The sequence below is a fragment of the Phacochoerus africanus genome, chromosome 2 (genome assembly GCF_016906955.1).
Source record: "Phacochoerus africanus isolate WHEZ1 chromosome 2, ROS_Pafr_v1, whole genome shotgun sequence".
Taxonomy (NCBI): domain Eukaryota; kingdom Metazoa; phylum Chordata; class Mammalia; order Artiodactyla; family Suidae; genus Phacochoerus; species Phacochoerus africanus.
Genome location: NC_062545.1, coordinates 33491636 through 33511642, shown reverse-complemented (window position 1 = coordinate 33511642; position 20007 = coordinate 33491636). Strand labels below are relative to the sequence as shown.

The 20007-nt window shown below is 42.2% G+C and overlaps 1 protein-coding gene across 2 annotated transcripts in view; it reads right to left on the bottom strand.

Moving 5' to 3' along the window:
- Positions 1-5553, bottom strand: part of ARHGAP18 (Rho GTPase activating protein 18) — a 135797-nt gene extending 130244 nt beyond the window's left edge. For both annotated transcript variants that reach the window (XM_047758934.1, XM_047758943.1), the window contains exon 1: positions 5350-5553. In XM_047758934.1, the coding sequence (XP_047614890.1) occupies positions 5350-5462 (113 nt within the window). In that variant the 5' untranslated portion in view covers positions 5463-5553. The remainder of the gene's footprint in view (positions 1-5349) is intronic.
- Between the last annotated feature and the right edge of the window lie 14454 nt (positions 5554-20007).

Genomic DNA, 20007 nt, shown 5'->3' with positions numbered 1-20007 from the left:
ATATATCCAATATAAGTTCCATGAAGAGAACTTTTTTTTTTTTGTCTTTTTGCTATTTCTTGGGCCGCTCCCGCGGCATATGGAGGTTCCCAGGCTAGGGGTCTAATGGGAGCTGCAGCCACCAGCCTATGCCAGAGCCACAGCAACGCAGGATCCGAGCCACGTCTGCAACCTACACTATAGCTCACGGCAACGCCGGATCGTTAACCCACTGAGCAAGGGCAGGGACCGAACCCGCAACCTCATGGTTCCTAGTCGGATTCGTTAACCACTGCGCCACGACGGGAACTCCCCTTTTTTATCTCTCTTTTTTTTTTTTTTTTTTTTTTGCCATGAAGAGAACTTTAAATAGGCCCACAAAAATTGTAGGCCTCACAGATGAAGGCAGTTAAAAGGCAAATATCACATAACTCTAAATAAAGGTAAGACTTGCCCAGTTAGAACACTTGGGTGTGTCTTTGAACAATTCAAGAGAAAATTTACGCATAGGGCTTCTAAAGGACACACGTAATGAAAATCGTTTTTAGAAAACACTCCTGTGCCATAATATGGACAACTAGATTAATCCAGAAAACAATTATCCATGTGGACAGCTTAGAAATGCAGTTGGTCACTAACTCCTGCAAGATTCGAATGAGGAATCATGCCTTAAACACCAAGGGTATGAAAAAGAAAAAGAAAACCGTTGCTTCACTCATCACTTAACTACATTATAAAAGCTCTTTACTAGCCATTCCTTCACCCAAAACAGATACAGTTTCAGATAACACACAAATTCAGAAGAAAAGCACTCTATTCACCATAGGTCTTTTAAAATGCTGTAAATTCATGTAAAAAAAAACTCTGGCCTCATCAAGAAAGACATCAGAGGATGACAGCCCTCTTCCATGTGGCACACTGGGCTGCAGTAGTTTTTAAAGGAGAAGGACAGAAGCGTGGAGGCAGCAATTAGTCTAGTTGCCAAAAGAGGACCCACCCACATTCCAACTGGCCATAAAAGTCAATGTTTGCAGACCTCAGCATGGCCCATCAAAGCCCCAAGGCAGGCCTGTGGTAAGTGGCCCTCACTCAGTTTAAATTGTAAATGTTGCTCTGGATCAAAAGGACACGGCCAAGGTCTTTTAAACTTCCAACACCTAAACTTTCCCAGGATGGTTAACTTTCAGTTACTCCATTTATAGTTAAGCATATGGATCATGCCCAGGTTTCCGAACAACATGAAAATGAAAATGCTTTTGTGAAAAGCTTGAAAATGCTTTGTGAAAGGTGCCACAAACCTCAGTATTCTTCCCTTTTCTGTATCAAGTGTTTTCTGTATCAAGTCTTTCTCAAAAAAGAGACCTGCCGGAGTTCCCGTCGTGGCACAGTGGTTAACGAATCCGACTAGAAACCACGAGGTTGCAGGTTTGATTCCTGGCCTCGCTCAGTGGGTTAAGGATCCGGTGTTGCCGGGAGCTGTGGTGTAGGTTGCAGACGTGGCTCAGATCCGGTGTTGCTGTGGCTCTGGTGTAGGCCGGCAGCTACAGCTCCGATTCGACCCCTAGCCTGGGAACCTCCATATGCCACGGGAGCGGCCCAAGAAATGGCAAAAAGACAAAAAAAAAAAAGAAAGAAAGAAAGAGACCTGGCTACAAACCAGGCACTATTCTAAAGGGCTTTACATGGATCATTCCACTTAGTACTTACAAAAAAGTGAAAATGAATATGAAGTTAAATTTATGGGTAGAAAGTTTAAATAATCCCTCCAAGGACACATGGCTGATAAGTGGGAGAATCAGGATATGAACCCAGGCAGGCTGACCCCCAAGTCCAGAGCTTCAGGGTTTATGTCACCATAACCTAGTGCCTCTAGGTTCTCCTTGCCCAACACCAATGGCAAATGGGGTCGACACAACAAGGTCTTACATGATAAATGCCACACATTTATTTGCAGGAGACATAAAAATATCTTATACAATAAATAGAGTTAAAAGGCCCAATAAGAGGAGTTCCCTGGTGGCTAAGCAGGTTAAGGATGCCATGTTGTCACTGCTGTTGGTGCAGGTTTGATCCCTGGCCAGGGAACTTCTACATGAGGCCGCAGGCACAGTCAAAATAAAAAAAAAAAAAACCCAAACTAAAAAACAAAAACAAAAAAGGTCCAATAGAAAAATATCATTTGACATTAATTTTTATCAAATATTAGCAAAAACCAATAGAAAGCAAACAGAATAGCTTTTTTTTTTTTTAATGACAGGAAAGCCAAGGGAGAATAAGACTAGACTAGTATTCTTTGTAAAACTGCTTTGCAAAAGTAAACATTAAGAAACGCACTTGAAAATTAACAAGTAAACAAAGTCTTATAAATATAGCTCCTCATAAAAAGTGGTTTCCTCTGAAAACATTTGACTATGTCCATGTCAGTCAGAACAACTAGTGTTAGCATATTTCTTCAAATCCTTATGTTTTCAGAAAGAAATATAACAAAAAATTGAAAACAATTCTGTAAATATTTGAGAGGCTCTAACCAGGAGTAGGAAGAATTCCTTAATCAGGCATCCAATGAATGTGTCCTGATAAAAACAGATAATTGAATGGAATGGAGGGAATTTTAGACCAACAGATTACTTACAAAAGTATTAAATCCTTATTATCCCAGCTTTCTCAAAGACCAAAACAACAATAAAAAAGAACTAGGTAACTTAGAGCTAAAAATCAAACACTTTCTATAAATACCCTAAATCACATATACAACCCTTTATACTTTTCAAATGTCATATACACAAGTTCATCTTCCTGAATATTTAAGTAGTTCATCAAAGTGCATATTATTGGAGTTCTCATCATGGCTCGGTGGTTAACAACCCAACTAGTACCCATGAGGACCTGGGTTCGATCCCTGGCCTTGCTCGGTGGGTTGAGGATCCAGTGTTGCCATGAGCCATGGTATAGGTCACAGATGCAGCTCGAATCCAGCGTTGCTGTGGCTGGCAGCTTCAGCTCCAATTCTACCCCTAGCCTAGGAATCCATGAGGCCCCCCCAAAAAAGACAAAAAATAACAATGTTTTTTAAAGTGCATATTATTTAGAAGAGACAAAGTCTTTCAATAAGCCAAATTAGACTTCCGTGGTCCCTTCAACAACTGCTAAATAGGTTGATAGGAACATAGAGTCTAATTTTTGTCTCTTTTTAAGAGTTCTTTTGGTTTTGACTTTTGAAGAGCCTTTTGAAGTTAATATCCTCCATCAACACTGCGCCTCAGAGCAGCTTTCCAACGCTCAAGGTACCAGTTGACCAATGTGGCCAGAGCCAAAGCTCTGTGCACATCCCCTCTCACGTTTAGGGGGGTCACTCCTGACCCCATTCCAGTCTCAAACCCCTCCTCCCTCCACCCATCCCCTTCCCATTCCAACTGAAATATCTCAACCCTTCCAGGCTGAAGAAGGTGCCTCCCAAAGAAACACTAAGCTTATCTGAAAAATAATTTCAACCTTAAGGGTAAAAGCCAGTAAGGACTGCCCCTCCTCTCCCCTCCCTGCCTTTCCTGCTAGCCCTTAAACCATGACTCCCAGCTTTCCAGCTTAGGATTCTAATTCAGTGGTGGGAATTTGGGGCCAGAATGGGCAGGCAATATGGCAGCCAGTGGGAGAGGCACTTGGGAACAGACCTGGTGCTGCAGCCCCATGAAGGGGGCTCCCTATGTGAGTAGGCCACCTTGCCTGCCACCTTGGTATCTCTGGATTCTGCTCTAGCCTAGATTGAGGATGATTAGTTCCTCTCTTTTGTTCCTTCAACCCACTCAAGTATAGGCCACCCACAACATGCTGCAAAACTGCAAACATTACCGGAAGTCTCCAGACCTTGATATGCAGCCCCAGGCAAAACCCTAGAACAGCCAACCTTGCAATGGCCTAATCCCTGGAGTCTGAGATCTCAAGGGAAAAAATGAGAGGTCAGGACTCAAGGTCCCTTAGGTTCTTTTCACTCTAAACAATCAAGATCTAAAATTCAGCTTGGATCCCCAGGCCATCCCAGAGTAAAGTCTTTGGAGAATGTGCTAAGTTTGCACAATTCTGGCAGTTCTGTCTTGGGGAGCCCAAACTATGGACAGGAAGCAACTGGCATTGCGGTCTGCTTACTGCTGAAAGATTACTCTCCAGATAGTGTTCTCCAGAAAAATGGAGAAGACTCTATGACCTCTCACAGAAAATACTTAACATGACAGAAAATACAATGACAACACATCCAAAGTACAAGCAGCAAATCCCTTTTATCTTTGATAATGAGTTAATAAAATGGAATACATATGGTGGTTGCTATGTGAGGAAAACACTCTGGTCAGCCTGGGAACCTAAAGAGTATTACAGCCATTTCTTTGACTTGTATTTCCCTCCCCCACATCTGGGGATTTTAAAACAAATGAAAGAAGGCATTATTCCAGCTTAATGCATAAGCATAAGTCACAGAAGAACAAAGAAGGTTTTATTATCACATTAAACATCAAGGAGGAAATGTGCTTACTGATAACTAATTTAGTGTTCAACCCTATTAGGTGAGCATTTGCTCTTTGCAAGCTTCTAGGCCAATATTTACAATTTATATCTAAGACAAGGGTAAAAATGTTTGGCTAGTGAGAAGGTCATTAAGGAAAGGAAGGAGAAGGAAAAAAAAAAATTGGAAAAAACAGAACAAAGTACAGAGAGAAAGGCACTCTGCACCTCAGTGGTCTATAGAACATTCGCCTTCTCTGCCTATAAAGTGATTTAACATTAACCACAGGTCACTGTGGCAGCAGAGTCCTGCTTCCTGACAAAACATTTCTGCAAGCTCCCCCCACCAACAAAAAAATCCACATACACCAAAGAACTGACAAACATATTGCCACAGGCCAGTGTCTTGGGCTTTCTGCCTAAGAAGTTTGGTTTCTTTCAGTTAAGAAGGAGAAAAAAATACACTCTCTAACAACAACAGATTGTACACTGAACGGCCCCCTTGCCTGCTGGCACCCTTCCCAAGCAGCAGTTCCAGTGGCTGGGCCTTGAGCCCATTCAAGAATTCCAACTCATAGGAAGTGTTTCAAATACAGCTATTTGATCTTCCAGCATTTGCAAAGGCACCTGCTGAGCAAGAAGCCTGACAGCCATTGCCCCAGTTCCTTCTTATCCTATCCTTAGCACCAGTCAGGGTAGGGGTAGTTTCAGACTAGGTGAGATGCAAAGTACAGAAAACCCCACCCCAGTCTTACTGCTGCTGCATGAGGTTAGCTGCGACCTGAGACCTGCGGATGTCGACTCCTCTCTACACACCAACTTCCCTGTCACTTTCTTCCCGGAGCAGGTAAGAGGGTTTTGTTTTGCTCTCCGGCTTACCTCGCGGCGGCTTCCTCCCCTCCCTTGCCATGGCTGCCCCCCACGGCCTGGTCCTTGCCGCTGGGGTGGTAGGCAGTGAGCACAACCCCCTGAGAACTGGAGAGCCAGCTCATGGTGAGAGAAGGGGCATAATTTCTGCGATCCTGACACAGAGAAGGGGAATGAAGTTCCTGGCTCGCCCAACAACTCCGCTCATTAGCATCAGCCAGCTCCTCCCCCGCAAGGCCAGCGATTCACACGGGAGGGGCGGGGCCTCCCCAGCGCCTGGCTCTCCAATGGGGAGACCGGTGACTCAGAGCAGTGTCCCAGCCCAGGACAATCCCAGCCAGAGTGCGTCAGTTGGGGGCGGGGGCGGGGGGAGGGGGTCCTTGCTGCCCCGACCCCAAGTTATTATGATCTGGTTAAATTGCCAGGTTGCAGCCACTTCTCATCACTGTAGGCACGAGTCGTCTAGATTAGGAAACAATGAATTACAGCAGAGCCTTTTTTCCCCTTCTAAATTCCTGTTTCCATCTGATAATTTCTGCTACCTTCATGTAACACTTGAATAAGGACTTTTCTTGAGCTGGGATTAAAATGAACCATAGCAACACCCAACGAACCTGCAAGGCAAAACTGTGCGATTCAGGTAACAAGAAAGGCTACTTCTTGCGTTAAAAATGACCTCATAAAAATGATGGGTACCTGGAATGTCATTTTCATTCACATAAAAGCCAATGCCAGAGTTCCCGCTGTGGCACAGTGGTGTGAACGAATCCGACTAAGAACCATGAGGTTGCGGGTTCGGTCCCTGGCCTTGCTGTGTGGGTTAAGGGGACTGCGATGCAGTGAGCTGTGGTGTAGGTTGCAGACGCAGCTCGGATCTCGCGTTGCTGTTGCTGTGCCTGTGGCTATGGCTGGCAGCTACAGCTCTGATTAGACCCCTAACCTGGGAACCTCCATATGCTGTGGGAGCAGCCCAAGAAATGACAAAAAGATCCAAAAAAAAAAAAAAAGCCAATGCCATGTTTTGGTTATTTCAGGTTTTTTTCCTTTGCTTTTTAGAGCCATACCTGCAGTACATGGAAGCTCTCAGGCTAGGGGTCTAATCTAAGCCAGAGCTCACCACGATGTGGATCCTTAACCTACTGAAAGAGACCAGGTATCAAACTGTACCTTCATGGATACTGGTCTGGTTCATAGACCGCTGAAGCACAAAGCGAACTCCCTTACCTTCTGCTTTTAACAAAATACCCTTCAGAAACTCCTGCTGTGGCACAATAGGATCTACAGCCTCTTGGGAGCCCTGGGATGTGGGGTCCATCCCTTGCCCAGCACAGTGGGTTGGGGATCCTGCATTGCTGCAGCTGTGGCTTAGGTCACAACTGGGGCTCTGATCTGAGCTCCATATGCAGCGGGGCCAAAAATGACCAAAAAAAAAAAAAAAAGGAGTTTCTGATGTGGGTTCAACCTCTGGCCTCGATCAGTGGACCCCTGGCCTGGGAATTTCCATATGCTGCAGGGGCCGGAGGGTGGGGGGGAGGTTTAAAAAAAGACACCCCCCACCCCAAAAAAGTACTTACTATTTGTTGAGGGCATACTCTATGCCAGGCTTGTCTCTGTTTTACATGTATTCTCATTCAATTCAGTTGAATTCTCTCTTTTTTCCCCTGTCCACCCTTCTCTCCCTCTCCTTTCCTTTCTTCTATCCCTCCCTCCCTATCTCTCTCTCACATGCACACACCCCCCTTACAACACAGAAGTTGTACGCCTGCAGGAAAGTGAGGCTGAGGGGCAGATTAAGTAACTTGTGTAAGATAACACAATTGTTCTGTGCCAGAAGCTAGAATCAAACAGAATTCTAGGCTAAATTCCATTCTTTTTATCCACCATGCTGTTCCTTGTCCAGTAGGTAAGGAAATAAAGTGCAAAAGTTATGAAAAGTATAAGAGATGTCTATGTCCTTTCTCTTCTAAAAAAAAATTCTACTTTCTTTAATATGCCTAATAGCCTGAATTGAAGTGGTTTTTGCTGGTGGCAGTTTTTATGATCTATACCATCTTCCTCATAAATAAGTTTATTTATGTATTTATTTTTGCTTTTTAGGGCCACACCCCTGGGCCATGCAAGTTCCCAGGCTAGGGGTGGAATTGGAGCTACAGCTGCGGGCCTACACCACTAGCCACGGCAACACTGGATCCGAGCCATGACTGCAACCTACACAACAGCTCATGGCAACGCCAGATCTTTAACCCACTGAGTGAGGCCAGGGATTGAACCCGCAACCTTATGCTTCCTAGTCGGATTTGTTAACCACTGAGCCACGACAGGAACTGCATACATACACTCTATCTTTTAAAAACCCTTTTCTTCTCTGTTTTCCTCTCCATCACTCCGGCCTTTACCTTACTTCCCTAGATCTCCTTTTTGTCTTCTTTATTTTTCTATTTTTCCCTTCTTCCTTTGCTACATCCTCAGTCTGTCAGGGTCATACAGGCCTATGGACAGCCATGAGTGCTGCCAGCTCTCATAAATTATGATAATGGGAGATTTTGTCCAGTTTTAACAGAAATATCTTGGCCCAATTATACTCTCTCCACTTGTTTAATCATAAGAGACAACATGCAAAATGAAATACATTTTACTAGCACACAATAATATTTGGGTTCACGGTAGCCACGCTTTTTAATTTTTTGTGAGGCATAAAATCAAATGTGGTACACACTGATTTACATAGCGTGTTATATAAAATTTGAATCCTGCCAATTTAGCATTCAGGTACATGGAAATCCTCTGGACTCCTCCTTTCCTCCTAATAAGCTCTGTGTTTACTGGCCTACGAATGTTGCCTGTCACAGGGAGACAGCTGGTAGGCTTGTGCCCCGGGTCTACTTAGCCTCAAAAAATAGGCTCAAGTAGGTGTTCCCATTGTGGCACAGCAGAACCAAATCCAACTGGTAACCATGAGGTTGCGGGTTCAATCCTTGGCCTCGCTCAGTGGGTTAAGGATCCAGTGTTGCCACGAGCTGTGGTGTAAGTTGCAGATGTGACTCAGATCCTGCATTGCTATGGCTGTGGCAGCTATAGCTCAGATTCGACTCCTAGCCTGGGAACTTCCATATCCCACAGGTGCAGCTGTAAAAAGCCAAAAACGAAACAAAAGGCTCAAGTAGATGAAAAACAGTTCTCAGAATTTTCTTGTAACCATCACAGAAACAAACCTTACCACCAACATACTCTCTTGAAAGGCTATTCCTGTTTTACCCCTAAAGTGATGGATGGTATGAGGGATGGATTAGAGTTAGCTAATCCATCCCTCATACCACATCCTTCTTCCTCATAGGCATTTTATGGAAAAAAAAAAAAGTATTATTTTTACTCTCTTCTGCAACGACTTTAAATGTCCTTGAAGAGGTTCATATTCCAAGCTCTTGACTGCATGCCAAACACCTTCCTGTTATGAAACATCTCACGAAGTAATTAACAACATCGAGACAGTTTATTCATTCATTTCATTCATTCCCTTCAAATGGGATGTACTAGATATCTGACACAGGAAGGAAAAAGGAAGCTGTCATTTATATACACAAGTCAGTTATAAACAGGGTGGATATAGTATTGCAATCTCAAATAATTTGGCGACCACGTTCAGAAATAATGGGAAAAAATAATTCTGAGCTTCATTGCTAGTGAATGGTTTATTAACTGGTTTTCATATTTCAATTTAGGAGCCTACGTAGTAGTGTGGAATTGTATTTGCAGGGTACCAAACGACAACAGAACCAACATCATTTGTCACATTTTTTCCCTCGAGGTGTGTCTGTCGCTTTAATGGAATTAGCTGAGGAGAATGTGTATATTCAAACAAACTCGCTAACATGATTGGAAGCCTGTATCAGGACACAGGGCAATGTGAAAACCGACCTTCCAACTGGCAAAGTTAAACTCAATTTACAGTAACATAACAAGGAGTTCCTGTCTTGGCTCAGAGGAAATGAATCTGACTAGCATCCACGAGGATGCAGGTTTGATCCCTGGCCTTGTTCAGTGGGTTAAGCATCCAGTGTTGCTGTGAGCTGTAGTGTAGGCCAGAGGCAACAGCTCCAACTCGACCCCTAGCCTGGGAACTTCCATATGCCTCGGGTGCAGTCCTAAAATGACAAAAAAAAAAAAAAAAACCACAACCAATAACAAAAACTTGAATAACTGAATCATCAACGGTGAAGTTACAGTTTACATAGGTGACAAAGCCTAGATTCATATAGCAGCATTAACTAACGAAGAGGGAGTGTTCTAATATTTCCTACCTGATGTTTTATCAAGCTTTCATATGAGTAATTCTGGGAGTTTGCCAGTAAGCCCATTCTGTCCTGAGGAGCTGTGACTGAAAACTACTCCGTACACAGAATCTAAACCTACTTCCTTGGAAATTCCCTTCATTATTACTAATTCCATCTCTGGAGCAACAAGGAAAAAGCCTTTTCCTTCTCTCTGGACAGCTCTACACATTTCTGCATCATTTCCAAAGTTTATTTTCTTAACTATTCCTCCAGGGACAACAACATACTAGCCATGCCTGGAATGATTTCTAACTGCTCTTGCCAGAGGCTAATTTAGGCTTCTTGGCAAACATCTGGAAAAGACCTTATAGTTAAAAGCTTACTACCAATCAGTAACAATACCCAAAGTTTGAGTGTGTGCTCTTTGCTAGACCTGGCCCATGTAGTCTCATGTAATTGTCACCACAAACTCAGAGATAAGTGTTAGAATTCTGCCCACTTTAGAGATAAAGAATGTGAGGTCACCCCACCTAGGAGGTGGCAGAACCACGACTTGTCAACCTAGGTTTATAGAACCATTGAGCCTGAGCTCTTAAACATTATAAAGGTTACAGCCGTCCTGGAACTGACTCTTTTATGAAAAAGCCTACATGAATAATTAATGAGGTAAAATAATCTATGGCGAATCTAAAGTGTTTTACCAAATGGAATATTGATGTAAGCGCAATTCTGTGGAGGCCAATGGTCAGGAACAATCACATTCTTTTTTTCTGGTACTTTGAAACTTTTTTTTATGTGAAATTAGTAGCAGGGTGTGGCACAGTCTACACACTTCGGTAAAATGGCATCATCGTTATGCCATCATATCTCAAATTGTTTGTTTGTTTGCTCTTTTAGGGCTGCATCCACAGCATGTGGAGGGTCCCAGGCTAGGGGTCAATTTGGAGCAGTAGCCGCCAGCCTACGCCACAGCCACAGCAATGCCAGATCCTTAAACCACTGAGCGAGGCCAGGGATTGAACCTGCATCCTCATGGATCCTAGTTGGGTTCATTAACTGCTGAGCCATGAAGGGAACTCCCCTAAAATTGTTTCCACTGATAGAAATGAAAGAAAAGTCCTCTGGCCATTATGATTGCAAACATTCCTTTTCTTTCTCTCTCTCTCTCTCTTTTTTTTTTTTTTTTGGCCATACCTGCAACATGTGGAAGTTCCTAGGTGAGGGATTGAACCTGCATCACAGCAGTGACAATGCTGGATCTTTAACAACTAGGCCACCAGACAACTCCTAAACATCACTTTCCCTTTTTTTTTCCCCTTAAATTTTTAATTTTTTTAAATTAATTTTTAAAATTAATTTTTTAATGGCCGCCTTCTGCAGCCTGTGGAAGTTCCTGAGCCAGGGGATAGAACCTACAACTTCACAATGACCTGAGCTGCTACAGTGGATTCTTAACCACTGCACCATGGCTCCAACTCCCCTTTTTCTTTTCATTAATTTTTTTTTTTTTTTTAAATATCAAGCAAAGGCAGATCTAGGTTTTTGGACCCTAAAGCTTAGAATTTCTTAAACACTGGGTTTTAAAAGGGGCTTCGCAAGATTTTACCTTGATTTAGCTTCACGGCAAATCCACCTCATGTCAAAACTAGCCTAAACTGAACATCAGCCACAATAAGAAAAAGCCATGACCCTAAACTCTCATTTGGTTTTCTCTTCACTGCTGAATACAATGGGACCCGTGTTGCAAACACCTGGCATTTAGAAGCATCAAGTAAGGAAGAGTGAAGAGTATCTGGAAGCAGGTACATTCTGGAAAGGCAGTATTTTGCTTATGAACAATGACTCGTTTTATACCAATACAAAAAGTCTTGTCCTGAAGTAGATTACAAAAGCATAATTTCACTGGGGGAAAAAAAAAAAAGGTCCTATTAATCAGTTTACAGACAAGACTTTTGTTTCCCAAAAAAAATATTGATTTATTTTACATTTAATGGCCCTGCAGAATCATCAAAATACTGTCTCTGTATAATTATGGGACAATATACTGACCTGATTGGGTATAATGAATTTGCTTTACTGGTTATAATTTACTTAATTCACTGGAAATTTATTCCTGTGAAAGAATAAATGTCATATGAAGTAAGTAAATTATATCCAAAAATTTGTTATTTTTCTTTTGGAACCAGGGTTCACATGCCTCCAGAATTCTCAATACGCCTCCAGAAAAGATGAAGAACCATTGCTCTAGACATTACTGTAAAGGATTTTCACCTAAATGCCCCATACCTCACTCTGAGAAAGCTCTCCTCATATAATATCCTAGCCCCAAACTGTTCGTGCTCCTGAAATACGCTCTTAAAATATCTAGAAGAGTTATTTGCCATCATCATTCTATTTAATAATTTGGCTAGCTGGCTGGAAACAAAGGCTCAAAGAGCACAGCTATACCCATGAGGATCTTGGCTTTCTGAAATTTTTTAAAAGACCCAAATCACAGGGTTGAGGTCATCCAAAGCTTATCCATACCTCCTCCAAACTACTTCTTTTATTAGAGCAGCTGCCAAGGAACAAAAGGTTAGGCAAAAGCTATCAGGCAGATGGTTACAAAGCCCAGACTCCAAGAGTGCAGGAAAATGCCACATGCTGCCACCAGAAGGTGGACTTTCCTGCAGTATAAACTGCTCAAGTTCAGAGACTGCCTCAACACATAGTCCCGGGCTCAATCAAAATGTCATTTACAGGAATTCCCGTCTTGGCGCAGCACAAATGAATCTGGCTAGGAACCATGAGGTTGAGGGTTCGATCCCTGACCTCGCTCAGTAGGTTAAGGATCTGGCATTGCCATGAGCTGTGGTGTAGGTCACAGACATGGCTCGGATCCTGCATTGCTGTGGCTGTGGCGTAGGCCGGTGGCTACAGCTCTGATTCGACCCCTAGCCTGGGAACCTCCATATGCCACAGGTATGGCCCTAAAAAGACAAAAAAGACAAAACAAATGTTATAAGAACTGATATCTGGTTCCTGCAAATCATTCCTGCTAAATAATATCTTTAACATTTCTCTTCCATCCCCCACCCCCCCAAAATCTATAAGATTCTCTATAATTCAAATAGTGAAAAAGAATTGAATTCCATTACATAAAGCAGAAAATTATATTATTTTCCATCATCAACCTGTCTTCCTGCTGACTGTATTTCATGTTTGTATTTTTCTTTAAAAGTGTGTAAGATATACATTTTTTCTTTCCCAATAATGAAATTATTTTTAATATTAGATATGTCACATTCCTGCAGGTAAGGATTCATAAGTAACATTAAATATAATAAAATTTCTTCCATTTATTACCCTTCCAAGCATGTCACAATACATTTTATATATACATCCAATACTTTACACTGTACACTAAATCTATTCATAAAGAACTGCTTTTATCACAAATTGACACAACAGAAGAAAAGCAGAAAGTACCTTGGTGTGACAAAGGTAGATTATTCTTTCAGTTTCCAAACACACATATCACATTGCCTTTCCCTCTTAAACAGAAGTGGCTTTAAAAAATTTTTTTCCAGAAGGTGAATATAACCTTCCAAGTCTTTGTGTTTAAATCATACTCTGTGATGTTCTGGGAAATTGATATCACATGTAAGTTATCAAGAATTCAAATCAAGACAGCAGAGCCACATTTTTTGGTAAGAAAAATGAGACATGTACCTGAATTCTCTTACCGCCAGTCCGCCCCTTAAAGTACTACTTGCAAAGATCATCAAAATAAACTGTGGTGACCAAGTAAATACATCACTTGGAACAAATAAAGTGACAAAGACAGAGCCCTCTAGGACTTGATTTCTTTCAAGAGAGACGGCCACAGAGTCCATTATAAGCATTCATATATTAGAAGGAAACTTGATAGTCACCAGCAAACATTTAAACAGCCTTTTCCAAAGGTTTCAGACCACAGCAAACGTTCTACCACCTCGATGTGAACTAGAGGCACAAATGAGCCCAACAAAGACTTCTCAAACGTCCCAAGAGCAGATACTAGACACCAGCAATGGTCTGCTGGGGTACTGGAGGAAGACTAGCAGGCCTGTCTCCAAAAAAAAAAAAAAAAAAGGTTCTCTAGTTGCCCATGGTTTCACTAAAGACACATGCAGTTACACCGCATAGCCACTGGCTCACTTCAAAGAGATAAACTAAGAGAGGTATTAATGAGTCAGCTACCACCCAGCCCCCAGCAGTTCATTTTCAATTAGGATGGACAAGTGTGTATGTATTTATAATATCAAGCATTGAGTAATAGTAAATGTAAAAATAAACAAAGACATAAAGGAAAAGCATAACCCAAATGCTAAGGGAACAATGCCCAGGAGGTAAATAACTCCAAGATCTATTAAAGTTTCAAGGAAGAGGACAAAGTTAAAATGTGCATATGTAATTTTCCCCCAAGCTTTCTGCATTAAACATTATTGTGCAATCAAAGGAAATACTCTTAAACTCAGTTCAAATAATAACAACTCACTAGATATTGAATTAGGGTGGGTAGTGCCTGGCTTTTCACAAGGAGAGAGGACCAAAGAAGCGAAGGCACAGGTTCAGGATGATTGCTTATACAAAGTCAAGGTGGGTTCACAGCCAAAGTGCTGTGAAGAATGCAAATGGGCAAAGGGAGACAGGATAGAAGATTAAACGTAAAAATATGTAAGTTCATGCCAGATGTTTAAGGACTTTCAGCGCCTTGCAACTAGCTAGTCTACATTCCATAGGCAGTGGGGAGTAATCAAAGATTACAGAGTCAGCATCAAAATCAACTATACTATAAGAAAGAACATTATGGTAGCTGTAAATAGCATGGATAGGAGGAAAATGATGGAGACGAGAGATGCCCTAGGTCATGACAGCAGAGTTTGTTGGTTTGGGGGGTGATGTAAGATGACACAGTGGCAGACCTATCTGATCATCTTCTCTCCCAAGCCATGCCACCGACAGCAGTGGCAGTGCACAGACCTGCAGGAACAGCATCTTTAGGAACTGGCAGACAGGTGTAAGTGGGAATGGAAGGGGTCCAAAATGACCCTATGGTTTCTAACCTAGATGAATGGAGACGAGACATTAGATATGAATGGTTTAAACAAAGTTGTTTGGAGGACAGCTCTGACATGTCCCCAGGGCAGGAAGGCCTCAGGAAATGTGTGGTTATGAAATACCAGGTAACAGCTGCTAGGTGAGGAAAATGTTGAAAACTTTTTCCGACTTCAAGTTTTAGGTCTCTAGCCAGCTCTCCCCAAGAGAACTATCTGCCCAAAGGGTTTCTGTCTTGCTCCTGCCTCATAGACAAGTCACAGCACTTACCCATTTCTCAAGGATGCTTAACTTCCACAGTGGGCATGCGCTTAGAACACTTCAACTTCCAAACTGCTTCAAACAATGGAAGTTTTCGATTAAGACTGAAGGATTTACACAAGTTCCTGTTGTGGCAGTGGGTATGAACCCAACTAGCATCCATGAGGATGTGGGTTTGATCCCTGGACTCACTCAGTGGGTTAAGGATCCAGTGTTGCCCTGAGCTGTGGTGCAGGTCACAGAATTAGCTCAGATCTCATGTTGCTGTGGCTGTGGTGTAGGCCAGCAGCTGAAGCTCTGATTCAACCCCTAGCCTGGGAACTTCCATATGCCACAGGTAAAGCCTTAAAAAAAATAAAAAATAAAAATAAAAAAGGATTAAAAAGAAAGAGAAGAAGAAAGATTGGAAAGGTGAATTTTCTGAGCAACTCTTAAGTTCCAGGTACTTGCTATGCCCTTTGGAATATTTTCTCCCAATCTATCATCTTATAGACAGAGGAACTAAAGCTTTAGGAGGCATCCAGGCATTTCCCCAGATCACAGAGCTAGCCCTTGGTAGAGTCTGGAAGCAGGCTAGGCTCACTCAGAAACCCAACTGCAATTTCAAACAGAAGGCACTCATTTCCTTTTCATTTAGGTTTGATGACATTTTATTACTAAAATAAGTCAATTTCCTTGTTATTTGATCCATTTGCAACCTACTTAAAAAAACATGATTACTGGAGTTCCCGTTGTGGCACAGTGGAAATGAATCCGACCAGTACACATGAGGATGCGGGTTTGATCTCTGGTCTTACTCAATGGGTTAAGGATCCAGCGTTGCCATGAGCTGTGGTGCAGGTCGCAGATGCATCTCAGATCCAACATTGATGTGGCTGTGGTGTAGGCTGGCAGCTACAGCTCCAATTTGACCTCTAGCCTGGGAACTTCCATAAGCCTTGGGTGGCCCTAAAACAAAAGAAAAAAGATATGTGATTACCGAATAGAAAAAGAAATGCTGAGGCTTAAAAAAAGATCTTGAAATTTCTCAGACCAAGCTGAGAAAATACAAAAGCAATTACCACAGTGACGACCAGTGACTCCATCCTGGATTTTTAAGGCCTGCAGCTCCAGCATCCCCTGGATATTAGCCCATTGGTCTCTCATTGTACAGTCCTGATAACTTGCTTTCAGTTTTGTACCAAGGCCTGAGGTTTTAGGACCGATCTTTAATTTCAATCTATCCTTATAGTTTTGCCCTATCAACAAAAGAACAGTGTGAACTTATGGATGAATCACAGTATTTTTGAACATTTGGTTGATACCACCTTGAACCGATTTTCTGTGAACAATGAGATGAGGAAAACATCTGCCTCGAAAATTGCGAGGCCAGGTGATATAATATCCTTTTCCCTCTTCCTTTTCCTCTTCTTTAAATAGAGGCCCATCCTTGTTTACAGGATGAGGGCAAGAGGTGAAATCCTCTCCAAAAAGGATGTAGTGTGTGATATTGTTATTCAGGTGCTGTGTAAAACTGTTACCCAGGCGGCCTAGGGAAATTCATCAACAAAAAAGAAGCTGAACTCTCACCTATGTGGAAGTTGCCTGTATGGACCCGAAGGGAGCCCTGGGGGACAGTGGGAAACCAAAGGCCCTACGGAGGTCTTTCCTTCAACCCACTTCAGCTGCTAAGGCTCTGTCTCTGAACCAGGAAAACGGAAGTTCCATGTTCTTACCTGACAGGGCTGTTCTCAAGTACAACTGATAAGCTGGTGGAGGTGATTGAAAGAAAATAAGGAAAAGGCATTCAATGAATCTGCTCATTGAATATTTATCTATCTATCTAACTATTTATTTAGTCTTTTGCCTTCTTAGGGCTGCACCCACAGCATATGGAGGTTCCCAGGCTAGGGGTCCAATTGCAGCTACAGCTGCCAGCCTACACCACAGCTCACGGCAATGCTGGATCCTTAACCCACTGAGTGAGGCCCGGGATTGAACCCGCAACCTCATGGTTCCTAGTCAGATTCATTTCTGCTGCGCCACAACAGAAACTCCCAGCTCATGGAGTATCTATTTAGTGGAGATCCCTAATTATATGCAGATTCATATAATGCATATAGTCTCATCGTACAGATGAGGACACTGAAACTCAAAGATTAAGATCAGGGTGAGGTCATTGTTTAGAATTTTTTTTAAGGCAGACCCAGGATTGACTATAAAATTCCTCTGATATAAATGCTTTTCCCATTTTCCCATAATTCTATCCTGTACATATGGCGGCACATGCGTTATTAAGATGGGCTACAGATTATTTTTGTAGTTTACCAAATCTAAAGAAACATATCCCTTTTTAGACCTATCAGTCATTATTTTGCAAAGCACCAGGAAAGAAAAATACTGCCAATAATGTTATGAAAACTACCAGTCTGTAAGCTGCATCACAATTTCAGAGATGTTCAACTGCAAATGAAACAAATATACATCTTAGAATAAACACACAAATAGAATGATCAAGTAGAACCAATTCTTTCCCTTCACCAAAAAGTCACAAATTTGATTCCTTTAAGATCTGCCAAGTATTTCCAAACTTTAATAAATGATACTGACACATTTATTCAGCCAGTAAGTTACGTATTCACTTAACTACTATATGCTTAGCACTGCCTCAACGCTCAAGGCCATGTTATCAAAGAGTTACTAAACATGTTACCAGAAAACAGCAATGTTAACAACCACAAAAGCCATCAAGTTAGTGCTCTGGACCAAAGACTGCAAGGTTAAGAGGGAGCACAGAGCATGGAGTAGTCAGCTCTTCCAGGGATGGAACAAGTCAGCAGTTTCTCGTGGAAACACAAAGGTGCCTTCGCTCCAAGTAGTTATATTGACTGATTTCAAATGCAAAGCTCCCATCTCCGACATGAAAAAAACCCTACTGTAGATTTCTTTATTTGGTCATCTATGGGTCCTTCGTCATCTTTAAAAAGAAGACTCAGGCTCAGGCCCATGGCACAGAAGTCCTGCAATGGGGCATGGTTTAATTGGAACCTGTCCCAGCCTGGAGTGTTTCAGACTTTGCATGTCACCACCTACACCCGTCACATTCCTGGCTCGGTTTGGGGGCTCCTGGAAGGACTTTGGGGATCATCTCTTGGTTGACCCACAGCTCAGCACTGTCACTAAGCCAGCTCTGCTGGGACAAGTTTCCGTGTTCTCCACGAGTACACATGAACCCCCAGGGAAGTCCTAGAAACCATCTGATATGCCCTGGGTCACTTGGCAAGGATGAGGCTTACTTCCTTTCAGATTTCTGTTTCATACCAGCCAGTGAACTTATTGTCGCCTGAGAGATCTCAGATGGAAACAGTCATTACTTTCTTAACAACAAAGCCACTTACCTGTCCTGTAAATTGATACAGCAAACTTTGAATTAATAGAAGGAAATTCCTAGCTATCTTTTCCTAATGGAAGCATAGTTAACTCACAATATTATATTTGTTTCAGATATACAGCAAAGCAATTCACTATTTTTATAGATTATACACCAGTTATTATAAAACATTGTCTATACAGATGGCCAACAAACACATGAAAAAATGCTCAACATCGCTGGTTATAAGAGAAATGCAAATCAAAACTACCATGAGATATCACCTCACACCAGTCAGAATGGCCATCATTAATAAATCCACAAATAACAAGTGCTGGAGGGGCTGTGGAGAAAAGGGAATCCTCCTACACTGTTGGTGGGAATGTAAACTGGTACAGCCACTATGGAGAACAGTTTGGAGATACCTTAGAAATCTATACATAGAACTTCCATATGACCCCGCAATCCTACTCTTGGGCATCTATCCGGACAAAACTCTACTTAAAAGAGACACGTGCACCTGCATGTTCATTGCAGCACTATTAACAATAGCCAGGACATGGAAACAACCCAAACGTCCATCGACAGAGGATTGGATTCGGAAGATGTAGTATATATTCACAATGGAATACTACTCAGCCATCAAAAAGAATGACATAATGCCATTTGCAGCAACATGGATGGAGCTAGAGAATCTCATACTGAGTGAAATGAGCCAGAAAGACAAAGACAAATACCATATGATATCACTTACAACTGGAATCTAATATCCAGCACAAATGAACATCTCCACAGAAAAGAAAATCATGGACTTGGAGAAGAGACTTGTGGCTGCCTGATGGGAGGGGAAGGGAGTGGGAGGGATCGGGAGCTTGGGCTTATCAGACACAACTTAGAATAGATTTACAAGGAGATCCTGCTGAATAGCATTGAGAACTTTGTCTAAATACTCATGTTGCAACAGAAGAAAGGCTGGGGGAAAAATGTAATTGTAATGTATACATGTAAGGATAACCTGACCCCCTTGCTGTACAGTGGGAAAATAAAAAAATTAAAAAAAAAACATTGCCTGTATCTCCTGTGCTGTACATTATATCATTGTGACTCAACTATTTTTTTTTTTTTAAATTTTTGGCCATGCCTACAGCATGCAGTGTGAACCTGGACCATAGCTGTAATCAGAACCACAAGAGTGACAATACCAAGTTCTTAACCCAATGAACCATAAGAGAACTCCCCATCTTTTTTTTTTTTTTTTCCTTTTTAAGGCTGTACTCATGGCCTACGGAAGTTCCCAAGGTAGGAATCGAATCAGGCTGTGGCTGCTGGCCCACACCACAGCCACAGCAATGTGGGATTTGAGCCACATCTGCAACCTACACCGCAGCTCACAGTAATGCCGGATCCTTTAACCCACCTAGCAAGGCCAGGGATTGAACCCACGTCCTCACTGATACTAGTCAGATTCATTTCTGCTGCACTACAAAAGAAACTCTCTCCATCTATTTTATACCGAGCAGTTTGTTCCTCTTAATCCCCTTCACCTATTTCACCCCTCCCTCTATCCCCACTCTCCTCTGGCAACCACTATTTCGTCCTCTATATTTGTGAGCTTATGTCTGTTTTGTTATATTTGCTTGGTTTTTTTATTTTATTTACTTATTTTTTGCTTTTTAGGGCCATACCCATGGCATAAGGAGGTTCCCAGGC